The following is a 22785-nucleotide window of genomic DNA, read 5'->3' as shown; positions in this document are numbered from 1 at the left end:
CCTGAAATGCATTATTATTATTATTACTATGTGCATGCCCCCTGGTGACTGTACGGCACCGAGGCTGTCATGTAAGGAGCCGGGAGAAAACGTAGGCTCGATGTCGGTGGGAAATAAAGAAATAAATAAATAAATAAACGTGAAAAGTTACGTCAGGGAGCAGGTTAATGAGCAGAGCTCAAATCAGATGAATGAACGTCCGGATCAATCAACATTGCCAGCGATCTGGACTGAGGTTTTCTCTCAGCGGGTTTAAACGCGGCCGCCTGCGATGGAAGCGTTTAATAGATGAGGCTCAGACTGCTCACGGTGGGCCGAGGAGAGAAAAGTCACACACCACCGTCTTTACCAACACTAACTCAAGGTGCAACTCTTTGGCTGTTGCATAATTCTTTACAGGCGAGACGAGGAGTCACCTAAAAAAAAAAAAAAATTGAGATCATATTTAAAAAGAAATGTGTTTAATATTCACAATTAAATATTATGACCTGGTGAAATATTTGAACGTTTCGTATTTATTTATTTACATCTTATCTTATTTTATTTTATTTTATTTATTTATTTATTTAGTCCTATTTTTATAGGCCCAGGGTCTGAGGTACAAGTATGGCTCAGTGATATTAATCACACTTATACATGTGTTTACCAGCATGATTCTGAGGCTGATTTTACACAAAATTTAAAAAAAAAAAAAAAAAAGTACCTGCTTGTAGGGGAAAAAAACAAAACATTTTAATACATAAGATGTAGTATTCTCCACTTAAATGACAAACAGAAAAACAGCAAATTATACATATATACAGTACATATACAGAATATATAGCTTATATTGATATAGTTACACAGTTAAATTAATAACTAAAATGTAGTGTTGTTTAAATAAATAAATAATATGTACAAATATGATTTGGTCTTTAATAAGCACTATAATGTTTATTAAATCTATCGATTTTTTAAAAAAAAAATCCTTCAGAATGACTGCATTCATTTGTAGAAGAACTGATTTTTCAGTTTATTAATTGAAGAAATCAGAGAAAGCTTTTGACTAGTCCTGTCCTGTCCTGTTCTCTCCTCTCCTGTCCCAGAAATATTAAACTTCAGTGTGTGGAGAGTTAAAAAGCATCAGTCAGTGTCTGCATGAAAATGAAATAAGAGTTTAAACTGGTGATCAGTCTCAGTGATGCTGCAGGTCAAAGTCAGTCCATCAGTTGCATTATCATTATGATTATATTAGTCATATACATAGTTACCATGGTGTACGGTCGATTGTGTCATATTTGTCAAAAAGATTATTACCTTTACTTCTGATCACATTAACTCATAAGATGGTAAATTATTTTCCCTTTAATAACATGGAATTTAATTTGATGTTACATACACACCACTGCCGAATCTAAATGAAGTGTGTGACAGCTTTATATCGAACATCAAACTTCATTTTTGACCACTTCTGCTTACTGGCATTTTTCAGAGCTTTCAGTTGTATCGCATGGTCCTCATCAGCAGATTGACTTTAATCAGATGTCATGGAGATAGAGCTGTAAATAAGTAATCTAAGTAAACTTGTGTTATTATTGTTATTATTTTTTTAGAGATCAGAGGTTGCTAACATGGATCACTTTACTACCTTGATTGAAATATGCATAAAGTCAGTGAGCAGGAAAACGGTTAAACCAGTATGATGATTGATAAATAAACAAACAAATGTCAGCTTGTACTAAAAGAATATAGTTTTATTAAGCATTGTAGCTAAGTTTCCTTCAAATACACCATTCCACAATCCATCAACATTCAATCAAACCCAACAGCAGTTCATTCTTTTACAATCCATGAGTTAGGAACAAACTCTGATCAACTTACATAGAAGGTAACCTATTTAGCTTCTTGCGGGGGGACTGGGGGAATACAGTACACCATTTCTCTGATCACTAATGAAAGATGAAAAGCTTCAGGAGAATTAAGTGGAAATGTTAAATGACGATTCTGGTGTAGAAGTAAATATGAGTGTGAAAACAACACTAAAGTAAATCTCCAAACTGATTACTGGCTGATGGCTAAAGTCTTAATTAGAAAGAGCGTGTTTGCTTTGAGCTACAAAGGGGTGATTCTGATCAAAGCTTTTAATGTGACTTTTTTTTTTTCTTCAGATATTTGACTAATGCGAGAAAACAGCAACAGAGAACAATATAGTATGAATACACTATTTTAAAGTAGCTATATAACTCCCTTGTTTTTTTTTTTTTTTTTAATAAATGCAACAAAGGTCAATATCACAAAAAAATTCAAGGTCGGAACAAATCTGTTACTAACAATTAACATCGTTTATGGGCTATCGCTGATCTTAGCCTGTTCTTTAATTTGCAGATGGGCACAGTACTTGTAAAAGATGGAAGAAAAAGGACAACATGCATAATAACTACACACCTGTTAAACTGCCAACCATGCAGAAGGTTTTGTAACGCTACAGCTCTACGTCTGAGGAAACCAGGCTGAGTATCAAGACTTGGACGAGATCTTTTGCGTCTGAAGTTAGAGCCGTTTCTTGAAATGTTCCAGCTAAACGACTGAAAGTGCGTGGAGCTCTTCTGAACTAATGTACAGAGGTACTTAAACGTGAACCAAACCGAAAGGGGATGACCGAAGGTGGACATGTTGCATTTTGCTTTTTCTGTTTATACGTTTGGTTTTCATCAAGCAGCTACCATGACAACACAAAACTGATAACCGTACTATGGCGAGTACACGGTGCCAACGTACTGGAAGAGTATCAACCTAGAAGAACTAAAATATTCCCAAATCAAAGCTTCTTAAAGCTTTAATATTCTAACGGAAAGGAAAAAGCATCCTCCTCCTAAACATGTAGAAACCTCGGCGATGTGTGAGTGTCTCCAGGGACCCTTAACTAGCAAAGTGTCATAGATTTTGTGTTTACTGAGAGGGATCCGAATTTCATCTCTGTTCTCTGAGAGGAAAAATGTACATTGACTGTAGGCCTTCCAGATTTTCAAATATTCCTAACCCTGCTCCACCTTTCATCCTTCACCCTCTCTAGAAAAATAAGCTTACACTTCTTTTTTCAAGACAGCGGCGTCCAGACCTTCATCTCTATGGCAGCCGCTGTCTACATTTAGTGCATTTAAGTGAGGATTAGTATTGCACGTCTTGGAGTCACTGCTAAAGGCACTTTCAGGTTGGATGAGAGCCCTGCATTCCTCTTTATCGCCATTCAGCTGGTCTTGCTCTTTGTCCTCCACACCGTTCTCCGTGGCTGAGCCGTCGCACGGTGCAGGGGAGGTTATCTGCTCCTCTGGCTTGGGCTTCTTTTTCTCCTTCACTGCATCATGTCCAGATGTATGAGCAGGCTTATGAACAGGCTTACTCTGGTATAAAGAACAGACATAAAGGATGTTAAAGAGACACTGCAGCGCGTCTGTTACACTGCAACAGAGGCTGCGAGGATCATGGAATGGTTCATGACTGCATCTTGCACAGTTGTGATGCTATCGTGGTGAGAACATGTGTCCACAGACACACAGGCAGACAGATAGACACCTGCCAAAGTTCTCCAAACCACCTCTGAGGTAGCTCCCACCATAGTAGGTGTTTCCAGGACCACATTTTGCCATGACGACACACACACACACACACACACACACACAAGGTGAAAACAATACCAGCCACGCTGCTGCAGCTGGTAATTAACAGTAAAATAAAGGGGTTTTAAACAGGACAAAGACCTGCTGAAAGGCTGTTCAGTTCTCACACATCCCAATGCTTTAAGTTCACACAATGGTTGTGTACTCTGTTGTTGCACTGCAATTAAGCAGTGAAAAGAGCAACAGCTGTATTTTGATCTTTGTGAAGCACATGGTGCAGCCTGACAACAACTGATGGGATTATCCCACATTCCTATAAAAGGGAAACCACAGGTTGTTCTTCCCCTTTCTGAGGAATCCATATTTAACCTACAGCACCCTGACCTCTTACGTCTGTTGACTAGGTGCATTAAATTTTAACATAATGGACGTGTTGTCATTCATCCCTTCAGGGCAGCAGGGCCTGTCTGCCCTTCAAACTAATTTGCTCCAGTAGCTAGACTCCCATGAAATGTGCTGTGAATATTCCTGGTGTGTAACGCTGAATGATTTTTTTTTTTTTTGATCCTCCTAACCTTTCCTCTTGCACCACCGTCAGGACAGAATTTCCACTTTTACACTGGAAAATGTCAAAGTCTAATTGGCAGACTGTCTTTACAAAGGCTCACCACATCCATGAGCTTTTCATTCATAACACTGCAGCATCTATGGGCTGCTACAGTAGTGCTTCACAATGACCTAGATATTACAAATGCAACTGAGATGTCAAATTGTTTTATAAGCCCATTTCACACAGGGAATCTGGATCATTTCCACATTCATCTGTGGGTTAGAGTGATGGTGTTCATGTCATTCAGACACGGGACATGACAGGACGGTTACAGAGAGAGCCACTGCGCTCAACGGACATTCAGTCTACCAGCACAGAATGACATGACGTTAAGTTGGGACCTCCCCTGCTGTGCGGAGAGCACTGTGCCGGATAGTCAGATTTCATCGATGCAGCTGTCATGAATGGAAACTGAAATGTAAGGACGTGAAGTGCTAATCTGATGATTACTGTGGTTAAATCACCTCTATACACTGATCACACACGAGGAGAAACACTTTAAACTCAGCTCACTCAGAGTGTTTCCCGGTTTATTAAACAGATTAACTAATGCCAGTAATGTAATGGGATGCATGTCTTCATTTAGGACCTACTGGAAAATCTACAACAAGTGCTGCTGATTCACTGACACATACAGCTGACTCTGTCTGATTAGATGATGGCACTAAGAAAAGAGGCAACATTTTTTAACCATAAAAGAAAGAAAGAAAAAAAAAGCACTGAATGACAAGCTGCTACACAAAGTGCTATTTTGAACAGTGACACCAAAACAAAGGTCATTAAACAACCTGCACTCCAACTCTGACTTTTACTCTCAGACTGAAAGTCGTGATAATGACATTTACTCTCATATCAATATCAAAGGAGAGCTTACACTTTCAGTATAAGTAAGGGGGCATATTACTTATACTGTCATTTTAGTATTAAATTCTCTCTTTGTGTGTCCTTGTTGAGCTGCAGAGGAAGGACAGTCACAAAAAGAGGACATTTCATACTAAAGGAAGATGCGCACTTGACAGCCAGCAAACCTGTGCCAGTGGACAAATGGGAACCTGACTATCGTTTCAAGACAAATTGTGAAACTGTCCTTTAATAAAACTGAGGCAAACATGGGGACTTATCTGCTTCTGTAGTGTTTTAATGTGAGGCAGATTTCTTAACATGAAACCACAGGGAGAAGTTACCCTCCCAGGCTGTGTGTAGTCAACTGTAACTGCACGTACTGATAATTATAGGTGTGAATAATGATTCATCACTGACTTACCAGGTGCGCTCCCTGACTCTGGAAGGCTCGAGTGTAGTACCTGCCTCCTCGACCAAACGCCCTTATGACAGGTGTGGAAATCACTCCTCTCAGACGACTTCAGAGGAGAGACATGATCCACAAATAAATGACAACACATCCAACTGATGATAAAATACACAAGGCGTCTTATCTGCTGTCTGTTCTCACCCTCTGTTTGGTCCACCAACAGACACCACCTGCACAGGGAAGCCTCCTCGTCCTCTGCTGCGTCGAGTTCCAGCCCACTGACCCACCACAGTGCCAGCGATCTCCAGCTTCCCACCCTGTGATGAGATTGCTTGAAGTCCTGATGAGAAGAGGAAAGTAAATGGTGCTAAGCCGGACATGTGCATCCACAGCACATCTCAAATTCAAAATCTCTGACAACGATTTAGACCAAACACTGTTACCATTTGTGGCTGTACTCACCAGGCATCCCCCTCCCTCTCCCCTGAGGAGGCATCATGGGGGGTGGGGGGTAGAAGGAACTGGCAGGGGGGTAGAAAGGCATCCCGTGAGGAGGAGGTGGAGGTGGTGGTGGTGGGGGGAACGGAGGAAGATGAGGTGGACGAGTGAAGCTGAGACCTTCCAGGACACTCTGACGCATCCTCTCCACCTTGGCAGCCAGTTCAGACTGAAGACAGAAAAATAAATTCATCAACACCCGCTCACTGTTTCTACAGTTAGCACGTACACTATCACCAGAGTCCCAACCAAAAACCAAAATAACTAACAACAGGACAAACGGGTTCAGGCTGCAGGGTTTCACTTTAAGATTACTTTGGATTTATTCACACTATAACTGGTATGTAAGGGGGAGTACAGCAGCCCCACCCCCCTCTCCTGTACGTGACTCATGTTTAACCTAAAGACTCATGTTTCAATGTCTTTGTTCATCATTATGTGAACACATCAGATCTCCACACAGTAAAAGCTGAAGTATATTTACTAAAACCTTTTGCTTAGTGCTGCTTTAAACTATCATTTTTTTCCTCATCTTAGAAACAAATTGATGCACAACTGTCTGTGGTATTTTATTTCTGACTACCACTCACTCTTCTTTTGATAAAAGTGGAAAAATGAATTTAATTCACTTTATTAATATTGATTCAAATAAAAAAAAAAACTAACTCTTACCAGTGAAGTCAGTGCAGTTATCAGCCTCTCACATGTGTCTAATCAATATCAGATTCCTGTCAGAGTTGAACTGATATGTAACAGACTGCTGCATGAGCTCAAGCTGCTGTGCCGCAAGGAAATAAAAGGAAATGTTCCAGCACAATAATCAAAGCTCTTTGATGTACTTATTACTGAGTTACACCACTATTTACCTAGTGATAGTTAAACTACTGGTGAAAAGATGAGTTCTTAGCTCTGAGATACAGGACACGAACAAATGCAAATGAAGGCAAAATGTATTATCTTATGGTTTTATGTTCCACTGCTACTTTGATATTTGATAAATACCCCATTTCCACTTTGTATTAACATGTATATGAATGTTACTGCAGATGTGAACGCACAGGCAACACAACTGCATTCAGATCAGCCAGACCACATCTGGACGATCTCAGATCCTCATGTTAAATCAAACCGAGTGATTACTGATCGGTATCGTCCACACCGAGCGCTACACAGCTGTGACTGCTCACCATTGTAATGTAAATTAGGGATTAAACTAATGCATATTTTAACTGTTGATTCATTTATAGCTTCCAGCTAATTTTAATGAATTGAATGATTGTTTGTTTTGTCTTTCAGTAAAAAGCTCTCAGTCAAAGATATACACCTCTGAATGTCCTGGAACAGACCGACAATCTGAAACCCAAAGATATTTCACTAACAAAACAAAGAGGAGGAGAAAATCCAACAATCCAAGAAGCTAGAATCAACTGGTTTTTTTTTTTTTTTTTTAGCATTTTTACTTAACAGTTAATTATCAAAGTATCTGATGATTAAGTCAGTTAATCATCAGATCATGTCAGTGCTCATGTAAATCACTGACAGTTGCACGTTGGAGGGTTGGAAAGAATTAAAGATATGAATGAAATCAGGCTAAAAAGCCTCTTAACGCTCAGGTGTTAAACAGCTTTCTGTGGAAACTAAATCTGATCTGATCTAATCTGATCACTGCCTGTGTGTGCCTCAAACAGTCAGCCACTGAAACCCTGTGTGTTTGATCATTTTTATAACAGCTGGCCAGATGTGCAGAGGGGTTTGAATCTCTCTTCACTTCTCCACAGAACTTCTTCCATTGCTTCTGCGCAACACCACGAGGAGCAACAGTCTGAAAGTGTACACTATCACCTCCACCTGTGAGATTCATCTAGTCTACAAAGACACGCAAAGGAGGCACATAGGCAGGAAGAGGTTTAACATCCCCGCCTTCAACGCCATTCAGAGCAAGTATAAACACTTTTAGGTTTAGATGTGGTTGGATGGTGTGTCGCACAAACTAGTTTGTATCACACCGTGGCCTTTAGTTGGAGCGAGTTTTGCTGGTTTTGTGGGTGGTGTGGATCAAGCTACCTGACCATCACAGAGGTCAATGAGCTGGGCCTTCTCCCTGTTGGCCTTGATGAGTTTACTCTGAAGCAGTTTGCCGTCAAAGTACATCCACGGACAGCAGTGCTCCCAGGGAACAGGCTGTCCGCACGCATCGTTGGCAAACAGAGCCATGTCCACTCCGCTCATGAACAGAGCGGCCAGCTGTACTCCTCGAGGGTCCAGGTTGTCGATCTGTGGAAGAGAAACATCAACACTTTTATATGTGTCCAAATGAAACGGAAAGACTGCATGTCTGCCCCCCCCCCCACCCCACCCCTCCTCCCACCCCCGAGCATTCAGATTTTCAAAGCAAAGCACAGCACAGCAAGCGTAAGCAGCCCCACTCACTCCCAGCTGCCAGAATACAGCAGTGGACCACCTAATCCAGCCACCAACAACAAAAAGCCAGCAGACACAACCTACATGTTCTGACACAGCAGAGAACTGACAGAGCTAACACACAGACAGACCACAAGGACCAAAGTGCACAGCTCGTGTGGATGGCTTACGTTCACAAAGGCCAAATGAGAGCAGAGCTCCAGCTTCTTCACGGCTCGGCGTGAGACACGGAGTTGATAAACCATCCACACATGACACGAGAACGCTTCAAAGCTCTACAAATACATCTTTTAGTGCAAAGCTAAGGCTTTCAGGAACAACATGCTTGTACGAAACGGGGTTTCACACAAGCATGTTGCTTTGTCTGCAAGAATATGAGGAGTACCTCGAGAAACAAAACAGCAGAGTGTCTAACAGAAGTCAGCCAATTCTCTCAGCACTCTGTGGCTTCCAGAGCGGTTAGGTGCGTAGAAAGCATGTGAGTGATTGACAGTCGGTCAATTCGTGACTTGCGTGTGTTTCTCGGACACTCCTCATATAATAAACACTACAAAGTCACCTTCAGTTCCTGCAGCTGGTCAGGCTCATAAAGTTTAGGAGAAAGTGCTTGGGCTAGGAAAGCGTCAAGTTCGTTACGACGCAAAATTCTTACTCCTGGCCAATGTAACATAAACCTGAAGCAAAACACAGAAGGTTAACAGTGTTACAAACACCGGGAACTGATCAGCACTGTCTTAATAAATCCTCTCCCCCTTTCCGTTCACGTCACACTGGACTCTCTTCTGACAGAGACAGTGAAATTGACATACTGTATGTGTGTGTAAAGCCACAGTCTGCGCTGGACTTTAGCCGCCGTCGACTCACCGCAACACACAGCAGAGCACCAAGAGGGGCGTGGGGATGTTGGCAGGGTTCAGCATAGCGGGAGTGTCGGAGCGCAAGCAGGCCAGGAAGGCCCTCATCCTGCGGTTCTTGTCCTCCACGGCCTTCCCCAGCCACAGCTTCTTCAGGTTGGGACAGGTCCACTCCCTGAAGGGCAGAGCCTCCACCAGCTCTGGAGTGTGGGGAGACTTGCCTTTGTAGGCGGCCCACTCTTTGACCATGACATGTGTATCTGGGGGAAGGAAAACAGGTTTTAAAGAGAGTTTGTCCTGCTCAAGTGTCTTAGAATCACGTTTAAAATTAACCAACAACTTACTGCAGGTAAATCTGTGTCTGTGATCCGTGGCTTCATAAAGTATTGAGATCCCTTCACTTTTATTGGATTGTAGATTTAATTTTAAATGGATGAAATTTGGGTCCATCACACTACACTCAATAACCCATCATGACAACATGCTCAGTCATTTTTGTCTAATTCAGTTTATTAAAAATCTAATTAATTTCAAAAGTATTCAGACTCTTTGCTGTGTCATCCTGTTTGCTTTAATTATCCATGAGATGTGTGACTGGAGTTCACCTGTGGCAAACTGACTGGACATAATGTCCCACAGTTCACACGTGCACGTCAGGACAAAAACAAAGCCATTAAGTCCGAGGAACTCTCTGTGGACCTCTGCAATAAAAATGTGGTGAGGCACAGATCGGGGCATAAAACTATTTGTAAAGCTTTAAGCGTACCCAGGAGAACAATGACAATTGTGAAATAGAAATTTGGAACCACATGTTCTTAGAGTTGGTCAAGAGGGAGGTGACCAAGAGCTCAAGCCATCCCTACAGTGAAGCATGGTGGAGGCAGCATCAGCTTCACCTTTCAGAACAACAGGGACAGCCAAGACACACTGGAGTGGCTTCAGGACGAGTCTCTGACTGTCCAGACATAAACCCCACAGAACATCTGTGCAGAGACCTGAAGATAGAAGTTCACAGACTCTTCCCATCCAGTCTGATGGAGCTTGAGATAAACTGCCCAAATCCAGGTGAGCGAAGCTTTAGAGACTGACCAAGAAGAATCTGAGGTTTTTTCAAAGGTTGTGATTTTTAGTAAATTTGCAAAAATGTTTAAAAACATGTTTTCACTTTGTCATTTTGGCTTACTGAGTGTAGACTGATGGACAAAAATTTACAATTACATTTACAACACCAAGGGGACTGAAGTGTGTGAGGTCACTGTCAGGACTCACATTCGGGGAGGCAGTTCTTCCTCATGGCGAGTCTCTCAGCCTTCTTCCTGGCCTCTGCCAGGCTGAAGAGCACTCCGTAAACATACTGACGGATCGGCCGAAACAGCTGCACTGCTGTGGGCAGGTCTTTGTTAGCTTCATCTTCAATGGTGACAGATAGTTTGATCTCTCCCTGCAAAGACACACTGTTACCTAAAAGCTACACAATGACACAAACAACTCAAAACAGGTACTTCAGATTCCTCCCACAGTTATGGTGTGTGCGTGTGCCTCAGTTTCTTTGGATGAACAAATGTTGGATGAACATTTCTTTGGATTAACATTTTCTTTTGTTTTAGCCTACACAACCCAGACCTCCTGACCTTGGTGAGAACATGGTAGATGTAAGGGTACATAAGGCCCTTCTTGTGTCTGTGCTCGGCCACCCGCAGGACCTCGGGGGCCACCGTAGGGAGAGGTGGGATGGTTATGTCCATGTGGTTCCTGGTGGGCATGGAGAGCAGGGAGGGGATCTGGGCATTCAGGCTGTGGAGACCTGCAGCCTGCAACGCCGGGCTCACAGCAGAGGTCACGCAGAGGTCCACCTGAGGACAGATGGGACGCGAGTTTGACTTTAGTTACCTGGTGAGATTTCCCCCTCAGGTCCAATGTGTTGTATTCCTCATGCTGAACTCACTTTTGTTTGGTCTCCCAGCTCTCCATCCGCTGTGTTTTCAGAGTGAGGAGTATGTCCATTTTTCTCCCATCCTCCCTTATGGTCATTAACATGACTAAACAAAACAAAAGACAGCGTATGTCGTGTATGAATCATGTAGCAGTGAAAAGATAAACATCTGAACATTTGGCTGACAGTGTGCCATAACTGAAACATGCAACAGCCCTTTGACGGTCTGAGAACATGTCATTTTCTGCTTCATTTGAAAGTACTGAGTGTGCTGCTGGACTTTGGCAGCTGTCCTCTCTGTAGCTGTCCTCGGCAGGTTTTTGACCATTTGGTCCCAAATCTCCAAACAGAGGAAGCAAGGAAATTAAAAATGAAGAGAGAAGTTTCCTAAAAAGAAGTGAGCGAGCACTCGTCCAAGAAAAAGTTGGACTCACCACTGCATCACACTGTAAACGGTAGATGTGGGGCAGCAACGATTATCTTTGATTAATCTGCCAGTTATTTTCTTGACTGATCATTTGGTTGACAAAATCTCAGGACAGTCGTCAGTGCCACCTCTATTTTCCAGAGCCAAGGATGAAGTCATCTAATTGCTTGTTTTCCCTGAATAATGGTTTAACTTTGTAGAAGCAGGAGTGTGTTCGGCTGCTGGATGAGTCAAAAATTTACATTCAATTTAGTTTAACAAGAGGATTCCATGATTCCTTGTTTTTAAAATCTCTAATTGTTTATTTGTTCTGTGCTTTAACTTCAGAAAGAGGGAGAGCAGACTGTGGGACAATATACAAGACAGACTGATGATCTCTAACAGCGTGAGAACAGAAACTACCTTCTCTATGAATGGAGACAGTAGCAGAGAGAACTGGCTGTGTTGGACTCACTTGGCAGTTGAGCCTGAGCTCTCATCATTCTCCGAGGAGGAGGAAGTGGAGGAGGCATTGAAGAAAGCAGCCTCTGTGTGGTTGGGGCTCCCGGCCTGGCCCAGGTTGATGGGAGAGGACCTCTCATACAGCGGTGTGTGCTTCCCTTCATGAGGAATGTTGCTGAAGCTGTTCTGCTCTGGGAGGCCCTTGTCCACCGTGTCCAGAGCCAGGCTGCGCTCCACCAGCGGGTCTGGGTACGAGTGCTGGACCTGAAGACAGAGAGGAAAAACATTAACACGTCAAGTCTCATGACCCGGGGGGCCACCTGTGGTACTTCACTGTAGTAATCAGTGTATCTGACGTCTCACCCCAGGCTTTCCAGGCAGCGGCACCTGTGGAATGTTGAGCATTTTTGAAGATGGCACTGCAGCAGGCACTCCCATGTGTTTTGGTCTGACTGTGGAACAGACACAAAAAGCTTCAGAAAAGAATCATAATAAAAACAGAACAAAACTAAGAGAATAAAACAAAGATGAATAAAAGTACGTTATAAAACACAAAAATGAAAAAATGACTAAATCCTATAAAATTAAATCACCGAAAAACAATTTCAAAGACGTGGGATTTTAAAAGATGAGACCGTTTGCTGCCCTCACAGGTGTCTCTCATAACATGAATGAAGGCCCTGACACACCTAAATGTAAAGCAGCCACAATGTATATGATTAATTACACCTGTGTCTGTCAAAACATCTTTAATAAGAAAGTTTGTATGTTTTGTATGAGCAGTTCACTGGAATGCGCTGGAGGATCTGACGCTCATACAGTGATCAGCTCTGAGTCTGCCTCTGCTGATGTTCATCCACTGGACCTGACACGCAGAGCTGCTGACGATCAGACAGACGGAAACTCACCTAACTGTGGGGGGAAGTAAGGGGGTTTGCTGGCCAGTGAGTAGTACTCCACTGCCTTCTTGAAGCGTATGACTTTGTCATCGGTGCACGACTGAAAGAGAAACATGACATTATCAAACACTGTACACAAGCAAAGGAAAAAAATACTTTTGGTAAAAGATGCTACATGTGATGGATAGTTTTTACCACTTCACTTTTCCTGAGTTTATAAAAAGTTGTTTTTTTGTCTGCCTTAAATGGTATAATGCTAAACATGCAGCCACGTTTCCTGCTTATGGGGAGACACGTAATGGTGGTTAGACAAGTATCTTTCAAACAATGCTTCTGACAAAGTATGTGCAAGTATAAAACCTTTTCCGTTCAGTAGACGTCTGATGATCCTTCACTTTACAGCCATTATTCTTTCTATTGCAGTGTACTCTGTCTGCACATCCTCACTGTGCTGTTATTTTTTTTTTTTTGACTGAGAAAAATAAACATACAGATATTTTAGGTGGTAATAAAATTCAAATGAGAAGAGCCAATGGTGACTGTGGTATAATACATGATTACACTCAGAGCAGTGTTATTAGGTCACATTATCAGCTTTTCCTCTTTTCAGAGCAGCACATTTATGACTTATTATCCTACATTTCAGTCTGTGGGAATAGATCTTTCACTTCCCACAATGCATTTGTGTAATTGAGACTGTGACTATATATTTGATATTGCCACCAAATGGACTGAAGCAGCAAAAATATAGTTATAAATAAACATGTAAAAAAAAAATAAAAAATAAAAAACAACTTCCAATTTCCACATGCAGCTGGTGTGATGGCTGAATTTCTGTTTCATACCAAAGTGAACACATCATAAAGGTTATGAAGCCTCCAGCTCAGGTCTGGGTCAGGACTCACACTTGATAGCTTTGAAATGTACATGTTTATATCTACAGCATGTTCTGCATTATCCTGTTAAATACAGCAAAGTTCAATACAATGAGGTTCTTTCACAGCGTTGAATCTAATATTGCAGATGGACTCTGCTCAGTGCTTTGTGCTGCTCGAGACAAAGCGTTTACCAAAGGTCGTTTTTCAATGTAAGTCGCCTTCAGAAAATTCACAAATCCCAATATATTTTAAATAAAGATCATTGATTTTCTTTATTTTTTTCAAGCTCTAGTCTCAAGTGGAGTCTAGCCTTTATTTTACTGCTGCATCACTCTAATACATTACTTAAAATCATTATAATTTATGGAAATGCTCAGATGTACAGATATATAGATGGATAGATCTACCTCAGTCTGAAAACTGCCACACACAACCAGTCCAGACTGGGATTCATGTGATCAAAACTATCTGCATCATGTCCATCATCTCTCATGGAGACAAGCGTCTGACTGGTTTTTCCTGAGAGCCACTGCCATCTTGATACATCAATCACCATTCCCACCTGTGAATGCTTGAAGATGTCCTTGGCGATGGCCTCCAGGTCAGTGATGTCCGGGATATCGCGGATGTAGTCGGCCACGGCCTTGATTACGACATCGCAGGGTGGGAGCACAAGCTGGTGGGCACGCACCTGAGGAACGACACAACAGGTGAGCCAATCACATCTGAGGGAACCTTTCAGTCGCATTTGATCCTCTCCACTTTGCTGCTTTTGTGTAAACTGATCTCTCAACTGCTGCTGCACAGTTAGTTTGAGCCAAGTGATGCTGTTACACTCTTGTTTTAAAAGAGGTGTCATCTAACAACTGCTTAACCTGTCAGACCCACGCTAACACGTACACACCTACAAATTTACCAAACAGCTGTACTTTCCCCCCGCCGACTTATTTTTCTTCACCCTCCAGCAGCTATCTTCCCATCTGCTTCCTGCACTTCTTTTGTGGAGGACGTGATAATCATGAATATACCTGTCTGTCACAACAATGAAGATTTTTCTTTTTAAAACAGCACAAATCAATAATACGTTTCAACAGAAATATGCGATTAATAGTGCCGCAGCTCTTTCTAAATCCCTGTCGATCTTCCCTGAACATTGAATGACCCTTGCAGAACATATATAACCTTGATTCAATACATATGTAAACAGTTCACTCATACAAGTCAATAGTGTGATACCTCTGTAATGTTACAATTCTAATCACCTTTCGTTCTCATAGATTAAAACAAGCACCAGTCTTCAGGGACGACACCAGAGTCCAGAATCTTGTTGAGCAAAGAACCATTTAGGGGCAGAAAAATAAAATCAGAGCTTTTACTGTACTCGTTCAAAAGCTGATCTATTCCAGCTGCTTTCCCAGAGCTCGGTTTCAGAATGAAGCAGTCGTCTTCAGATCGCTCATTCATCGGCCCGTCCCATTCAGACAGATTTTTTAAATGCTCATAAAAGCCTGTGAGCGGAATTAGACTGTACTGATTATCTTTACCAAAGTTGTTCAACATCTTCCAGTAAAGCTTAAGGTCCTTCTAACCAATACTCAGCCCTTCACTGTACTTAGCAATACAGAAACCTTTACACGTATTGACCACATTTCCATATTATGAATTTTCTCATCTCTTAAATAAGCTTGTATTTTTTTCCTATTTATTATTAAAATACCTTTTTTTCCCAAGGTGTCTCTGCTTTTCCTGCTTTTTGGGAAATGTAACTAACATTGTACTGTATTTACTAATTCGTCTCTGTTTTTCATTGTCTGTGCTTATGTGGTTAAACGGATCTGTTGTTAAATTATCCACCCAGTAATCATCCCTTCCAGGTTAAAACACCGACAGCACAATACTCATCAGAGGACAAAGACTCAAACTCATGTACATAGAAATGTTGTTTTGCCATTTAAATTATGTCCCTCTCATATGATCACGCTGTTATCAACTGTAGTTTCCTTCACAGCATATCTTTCATCACCACATCTGCCGTTCAATATAGAGAATGAAATCTTTCTGGACATGTCTAACGATGTATCACCATAACGGCCGACATCTCTGTGTACATCAGTCGATTTTCTCTTCAGTAGAATATCGAACATTTCTAATTTCCCTCCGGTGCACATGTTTTCTCCAGAGTTTTAATCTTCTCCCAGTATATCAGAGAAACATCATCTCTTTGTGTGTGTGACTGTGTTCATATTATCAGCAAATTGTTCAAAACCAATGTCCAGAACGATCTGTGTTAGTTCATCAAACTAACGTCACATCTGGTTTTATAAGGTGGGATGTAAACACACAGAGAGGCCCATAAGATTTATTACATTTCAGTTGATGCCTTTTTTTTAAAAAAATGTGTCACTGCATATTATTTTTCACACACAGTGACTGGTGATATTGATCCTCGGTGCAGTCATCACGCCACCTGAACACCAGTGTGTAATGTTGGCTGTTAAACATTTGAAAACTCATCATTTAAAAATGATTCAGAGGTATTTTACGCTCATTAAAACACAGCTCATCGTGTGTTTCACCTCTGTCGGTGCAGACAGAGATCTCTATGTTACGTCGTACTCCTCACACAGAGACAGAGTAAAGAGCTGCATCCCTGTCCCTGGGATGAACACTGGGAACTTCACCTCCTGAGCCACAGTCACTCAGCTGTGGAACAAACTGCAAACATCACTGTTGCTGTTTCAACAAGAAACTCCATCAGGCACAGTCTAAGTAAATTTAGCATGGCTTCATCTTTAGTAATGCAGTGTATTTGTGAGAGGGGTTTAAACTCAAATCCTTGAGATCTGATTGGCTCACTCAAAAGTGGGTGTGGAGGAAGAAGACAGAGAGACGATAATAAATCAGAGCACAATCACGCTCTTTCAGAAACGAGCTGTCTAAAACATTTTAACATTGTTTTAGAGGAAGAAATTAAAGAGATTTTGCTTTGTCATAGAAGTGACTGCTTTGTGTGTCTTTAAGTGTTCTGGCCACACTTCTGCCAGTGAGCCTCAATTTCCAATGAGCTTGCATTTCTTTTCTCTGTGGCTCTTTGGTTTCTTTCAGACCCTCTTGTTACTTTCCAGATATTACTGAGTCTCCTAATCAAAGCTAGATTTGCTGTGTGGCTCGCTAAATGACAGAGAATAAACAACAATAAATCAACTGCCTCAGCTCTTACTCACTGAGACAGATTAACAGGGAAATAACTGTGTAAGTGACGGCAGCTGCAGAAGCAGGCAGAATGAGCAGAGAACCTTTAAATATAAACACTAGCATTAGCTTGAACACACAATTTTGTGGTCACATTTTAAGTATTAACATAAAGTATAGTGTAGCTTCAGTTAATATTTTTCTTTGTTGAGATTTTTAACCCAATGCAGAGAAATATGTGACTGACTGGGAGGCACTGATAGGAGCAAACAAAAGCCTAAACAGACCAGGCACTAGAAACCAGTCAAGACATTTGAGTGGTCAGTGTGTGAGCTTTGGTGAGTGTCATTCAGCAGTGAATGTAATGTGTGAGCGTGCACATGTGAACCAGATGGCTTTCTGTGTAATCACAGCTCGTCATTTAAAAACTAACAGCTGAATCATTTGCACACTGTGCCCTAAAACTGTCTGGCACTGCTGTCGTGCAACTGTTTGACTCAACCATTCACCAAACCAATATCCTATTTCTGTAAGCTGCGCAGGCCATTACCATTTATCCAGATCCACCACATCCAGCTTGGTGGCAGCTGGTGGTTAAGCTCACAGCCTTCTCCTCCTTGGTCATTCAGTGGCACTTCAGCCTCCCATTCCACAAAGATCCTCGAAACAGTTTCACATCAGTCCGTTGTCCAACTAGGATTTTTATTTTTTTTTTAGCATTTTAGCCATTAATTATCAAGCAGTGATGTTCTCAAGTTTCTCCCAAAGCTGAAATAGTTTTGGTTGTTCTGCAGGAGAGATTTCTGCGTTTGTGTTTTTCTCTGTGCTGCGCTCACCCGTTTGAAGTAAACGCCGCTCAGTTTAAAATGTCTGTGTACATCCATGCACCAGTCAGGATTTATTAATACCTGAATCAAAACGTGATGACAGTGTGTGCATGAGGAACTGAACTGATCCAGGTTGTGCCCTGCCTGATGATATCTGGTCTTCTGGGGAAGCCGAGGATCAAATCGCCTACCCAGGGATCACTGGCCAACCTGCTCCATCACCTGAGCCAGGCCCCTACTGATCCCATAACAAGTACTGTGTGTGTGTGTGTCCAAAAGCCTGATCTTACTCCTATGCCCCTGTTGTCCCAAGTCTATTAAAAACACATCAGTGAGCCTCACAGTTGCACGGGGCAACATGTTCCTTCATTATCATGAATACACACACAACATATCTCACACACACTGTCCTGTTAGCAGAAATACTCACTAGAGAACCAACATCCATGGGAGGATCAACATCCAAAATCCCTGGATCCTACATTTCCCATAATGCAACACAACAGCATCTTGAGGGGTTATGTTCTCAGAGTCTACAAAGTTCCACCAGAGCCATAACGGACTTAATGCAACTATTTTCACAGTTGTATAATTCCTGACAAGTTGTGTGTAGAAATTAAATTCAGCTCCCGACTAAAAACAATTAAAACCTATTTTATACTTTGGGTTGAGAAAGACAGTGATTTTAGAGAAACTACTTTAACACAGTAGACTCAGTTCTCCAGTGCGCTCCAGTGCACTATAACAACAATATTCAAGCACAGTAACTGCTGACCCACAGTCCTTCAGTCATTCATTAACAAGACTCACTACTTCCTATTATTACACTGGATAAACAGCCTAGTGATTGTAAGACAATAAACAAAAAGCAGTTTACCTTCAGAGATGCTAATGGATGCTCTGGACCGAGTAAGCTCCAGTGAAAGGCAGCCAAGTCTTCATCAGGCAGTATGTGATTTCCTGTTAAACACATCAAAGCACAGTGAATGTTACTCGGCCTCATCTGAACCGTCAGTTTCATCTGTGTCCGGCAGAGTCGTGACAAACCTAAAAGTGATGCGAAAATGACAAAACGATTTGGGTTGAGATCAAGCTGCCGTGCCACTTCGTGCATCAGGTACTGGCTGGTGGTGAGGCTTTTGCCGTTGCGGCTCAGTTTGAGGGCGTGGGCGCTGAAGTAGTATGGGATATTGCACAGAGCGTAGTCGGAGTCATAGGCCACCAGGCCGTGGAAGCCGTTCTCCCGGCATAAGGCTATCACTTCCAGGTGGTGGTCCTCGATGGTCTGGACAACCTGAGGAGTGGCCAAGACAAGAATTAAGCTTTAGACGGGACAGCCTCAAAATAAACCTCTTACACAGACATGGTGTGTTAGGCACTCAACTAAAGGCTGTAAAAACAGGATTACAGACCAGGTGCAGATTTAAAGGAGCTACTCTTAGTGTGTAAGCCCTACTCAGCTGATTGGTTACTCAAAGAAAGAGACACATATAATAGGCTGCATATTTAAAATGAGTTCAAGAGGTGGCTAATAAGGTCATGACCCAGGCTGAAGGAGGTGAGTTACACAGCTCTCTCTACATGCGCGTGCCTTCGTACAGTCGTCCACTACCACGGTCTCAATGGCTTATCAGCCAATCAGGTCCTGACTTGACAGTAACGATGGCATCACAGTCGCTGCTGTGGACCACTAACAAGGGATCCATATGCCCCACAACTGCTGGACTAGGTGTGTAACTAAGTTGCAAACTAGGTTTTCTGACTCCTTCAACCTTAAGCCAAAAACGTATCAATCGCCCCTCGCATATGTCAAAAGAACTGCTCTGAAAATAGCTCTGACTGCACTGTCATGATAACACCTGGTTCACAGCTGTCTAAGGATGCACCAATCCAACTTTATCTCTCAGCTCAGGGAGTCTGCTGATCCTGTTCTGACTCCCAAATTCAAAATCTATGTACCACACTGCATGGACCTCATTAGGCTCATTATTATACTGGGTAAGATGACAAGATGACAACAGCCTGCCTGAACCTAATGGATTTAACTGACAGCAGAAACACAACATTTAAAAGAAACTGACACATTAACTATATTTACTGTGGATCAGCCCATACCCATTTGTTGGATTGGGGATCTGCCCAATACCCACTTCCACTCTAGTATGGACTCCAGGACTAATGCAGCAGATCAAAGAACCCCTGATTTATTCATGCATATTGTGAAAAAAATGTAAACGAATCATTGCTCTGTAAACCAGTTCAAATCTGTGATAATAGCTTTGGAGTGCTGCATACGAGAGAAGAAAAAACTGAGATGCATAATTGCTATTTGTGCATCATTGAGCATAGATGTTCAGGTGAAATGTGTATAAATCTCTGCATTTGCAGTGTTGCTGCTTAGGTAATATCTCAGGCTGCAACTCACACTTACTGTCATGAACATTTTCAAATGATCATTTTGGTGTAGAAAATTTGAGCTAAAGGTGACGCCTTGCTTTGTCTGACCAACAGAACATGTGACAGACTGAAAGCACTTATTGTTGAAAAATTCTACATGATTCATCAGTTTTCTGTCAATCAACACATTAGGCCCACTCTAGTAAAATGATGTGTGTGATCCAGGGTGACTGGTTTCTGCACTCAGCCTCTCCTCCTGGCCCTCTATGTCCCTCTGATCAGTGAGACAGTTGTTTTTGCACTGACAGGACTAAGCAAACATCTGGCCTTTTATTATTAACGATCAAACCCCATGACAACGTTGATCACATGCATTCACACCCTGAGGTAGAGTGAGTTAAGTGGTAAAGAGCAGGCCTTAGCTAACACTGAGAGGCACACTGATTAAACTTGGCAGAGAATGGACACAGCTTTTGTCATGGGTGAAGTTGGCAGTGATGACATGGTGGGCAGGCTAGCAGGCTAACCACAGAGCCTGCTAATGTTTGCCGGCGGTAGTCCACAGCGGCTCTGCTCAACAGGCATTGCCAGGCCGAGTTTTCACTCACTCCGACGCGGAACCTGAGGAGCGCCAGTCGGATGCAGTGGGCCATGCACACGGGAGGAAGGAACCAGACTTTGGGCGGAGGGGTGCCCTTGTTCTGGACGTGGCTGATGATCTGCTGGGCGGTCTGCCTCTCGTTCACCTGCCGTTTGACCCACTCGTGAAGACGGCCTTTCTCCAGGGCGCCATTGAAGCAAACCAAGAGCTCAATGTTGCCGTTGAAGCAGGCCTTAGAGAGGGCAGCCAGGTAGCCCAGCATGTGGTTCCACTGGCCCCCGCTGACCCAGTCGGTGTAGAAGCCTCCGTAGAGCCGGTGGAGGCAGTTCTCGGCGTCCACCAGCAGTCTCAGCGGACTCTGAGGGGGTCTCTGCCGGCCACCTCCAACCATACTCCCTCGGGCCAGCTTCTGGAGCTCCACCGGCACCACAGCGCTTGGGCAATGCTTTTCAATGTACTCTTGGAAACCTTGAACGCCCATGTTGAGCTTCTGTTAGACAAGACGGAAACTTAAAAGTTATCTGTAAAAACGCGAAATATCAGAGGAAATTAAACCGGCGGAGGTTGCTGTGCGCCTCTGCCCCGGACAGTGACTGACAACCGGTCGGTAGCTGTGGATATTGCGGGAGTTGGAATAATTTCGAAAGAAACGAAATGAGGCTGAGGTTTAAGCATCGTCAGTTTTTGGTGAGTTGTTTTGGTTCATGGCTGATAGCTGCCATGTGTCGCTTCACGGAGCCATGTCTGAGGTTGTGAGTCTGTCCGGAGTGAGAGGGAGCGAGAGGGGAGCGTGTGACGCAATGACGCACAGGCGCGTGCAGCGGCAGTGGCAGGAAGCAAGAGAGTTCACTGCTGCTCCCCGCTGCGATTGACTCAGTTCACACGGCTAAAGCCAAAACCTCGACCTGGAGAGACGATAACTCAGTTATCTAGACAAGAATAAAGTATGTCATTAGTATCAGTGTGTATGTTCTTGTGAAAAGAGTAACTGTGTGATGTTTTTCTGTGATCTATACAACTGAATTTCGCACACAACTTTAGCTAGCACAGCTTTTTGTTTATGACCAAATGACTGTGTACACTTTAACAAGGACAACAAACGTACAACAGACAAGTGCAATGCTCGGGTCTTTAACGTGTGGGTTTGAAAAGCCGTTGCGTTTAGTGCGTGAACTATCTTGACAGCTTTGACTCTTTGTGTTTGAGGGTTTTGTTTCCTGATTTGTGGTGAGGTCAAAGTGCGTTCACACTTTTAACGTCAGACTTTCAGAGCCAACCAACCAGTGAGGGAGAGTGTAGTTTTCCCGTTTGATGTGGCAAAAGAGCTTGAAATAAAATGTAATGTCACCTAACAGCAGACCTAAAAATGGCATTTTGCATATTCAACATTTCACCGTACCTCAGAGTACTAATGAGTCCTACCCAACCACTGCAACAGCACTGCAGTGTGGCTGCTGTGGATCAGAATCAGAATCAGATCCACAGATTAGTAGTAGGCCTATCAGAGCCTTCTCAATGGGCTATGAATCCTCTCTGTATAAGAGTAAATAAAAGATTGTGTTTACTGTCTCCAGAGAATGTTTTGTTTTCTAACTTGTATACTGTTAAATAACATCAATAAGATGTTAAAGAATATATACACAAATATACTTCACTGTAAGTGAATTCCAGATGTCCCGTGTACATACACAGAATTTTCTTCAGCCTCTATAAGCAACAAAAATGTGAATGAAGTAATGTCAGTTCAGTACTCCTAGAGGGCAGCATACAATTAGGAACTGTGTGTGTGCACAGTAGTCATTCAGGAGTTCTTTCTTACTTACTTACTTACTTACTTATTTATTTTTAAAAAAGGAGCCTAAGGAATTAGGCTCCAAACCCTGAAGACGAGTGCCCAGCCCTGTAAGTGTCTAAAATGTGTATTATTTGCTATTAAACAACTGAAAACATTTGTGACTC

General features: G+C 42.5%; 1 protein-coding gene across 1 annotated transcript; it reads right to left on the bottom strand.

Annotated features, from left to right (window-relative positions):
• Positions 1-2057: 2057 nt before the first annotated feature.
• LOC121179570 (constitutive coactivator of PPAR-gamma-like protein 1 homolog) lies at positions 2058-21584 on the bottom strand. The gene is made up of 17 exons (XM_041034477.1): positions 20834-21584; positions 18876-19122; positions 18706-18788; positions 14372-14500; positions 12941-13031; positions 12396-12484; positions 12046-12296; positions 11177-11270; positions 10863-11084; positions 10501-10672; positions 9242-9491; positions 8937-9051; positions 8021-8230; positions 5921-6125; positions 5660-5798; positions 5471-5567; positions 2058-3380 (listed from the first exon to the last, which is right to left on the bottom strand). Exons 1-17 carry the CDS (start codon positions 21305-21307, stop codon positions 3063-3065), a joined length of 3186 nt encoding a protein of 1061 aa, XP_040890411.1. The 5' UTR covers positions 21308-21584; the 3' UTR covers positions 2058-3062.
• Between the last annotated feature and the right edge of the window lie 1201 nt (positions 21585-22785).

Source organism: Toxotes jaculatrix, chromosome 3, assembly GCF_017976425.1.
Source record: "Toxotes jaculatrix isolate fToxJac2 chromosome 3, fToxJac2.pri, whole genome shotgun sequence".
Lineage (NCBI taxonomy): Eukaryota > Metazoa > Chordata > Actinopteri > Toxotidae > Toxotes > Toxotes jaculatrix.
This window is presented reverse-complemented; position numbering and strand designations above follow the sequence as displayed.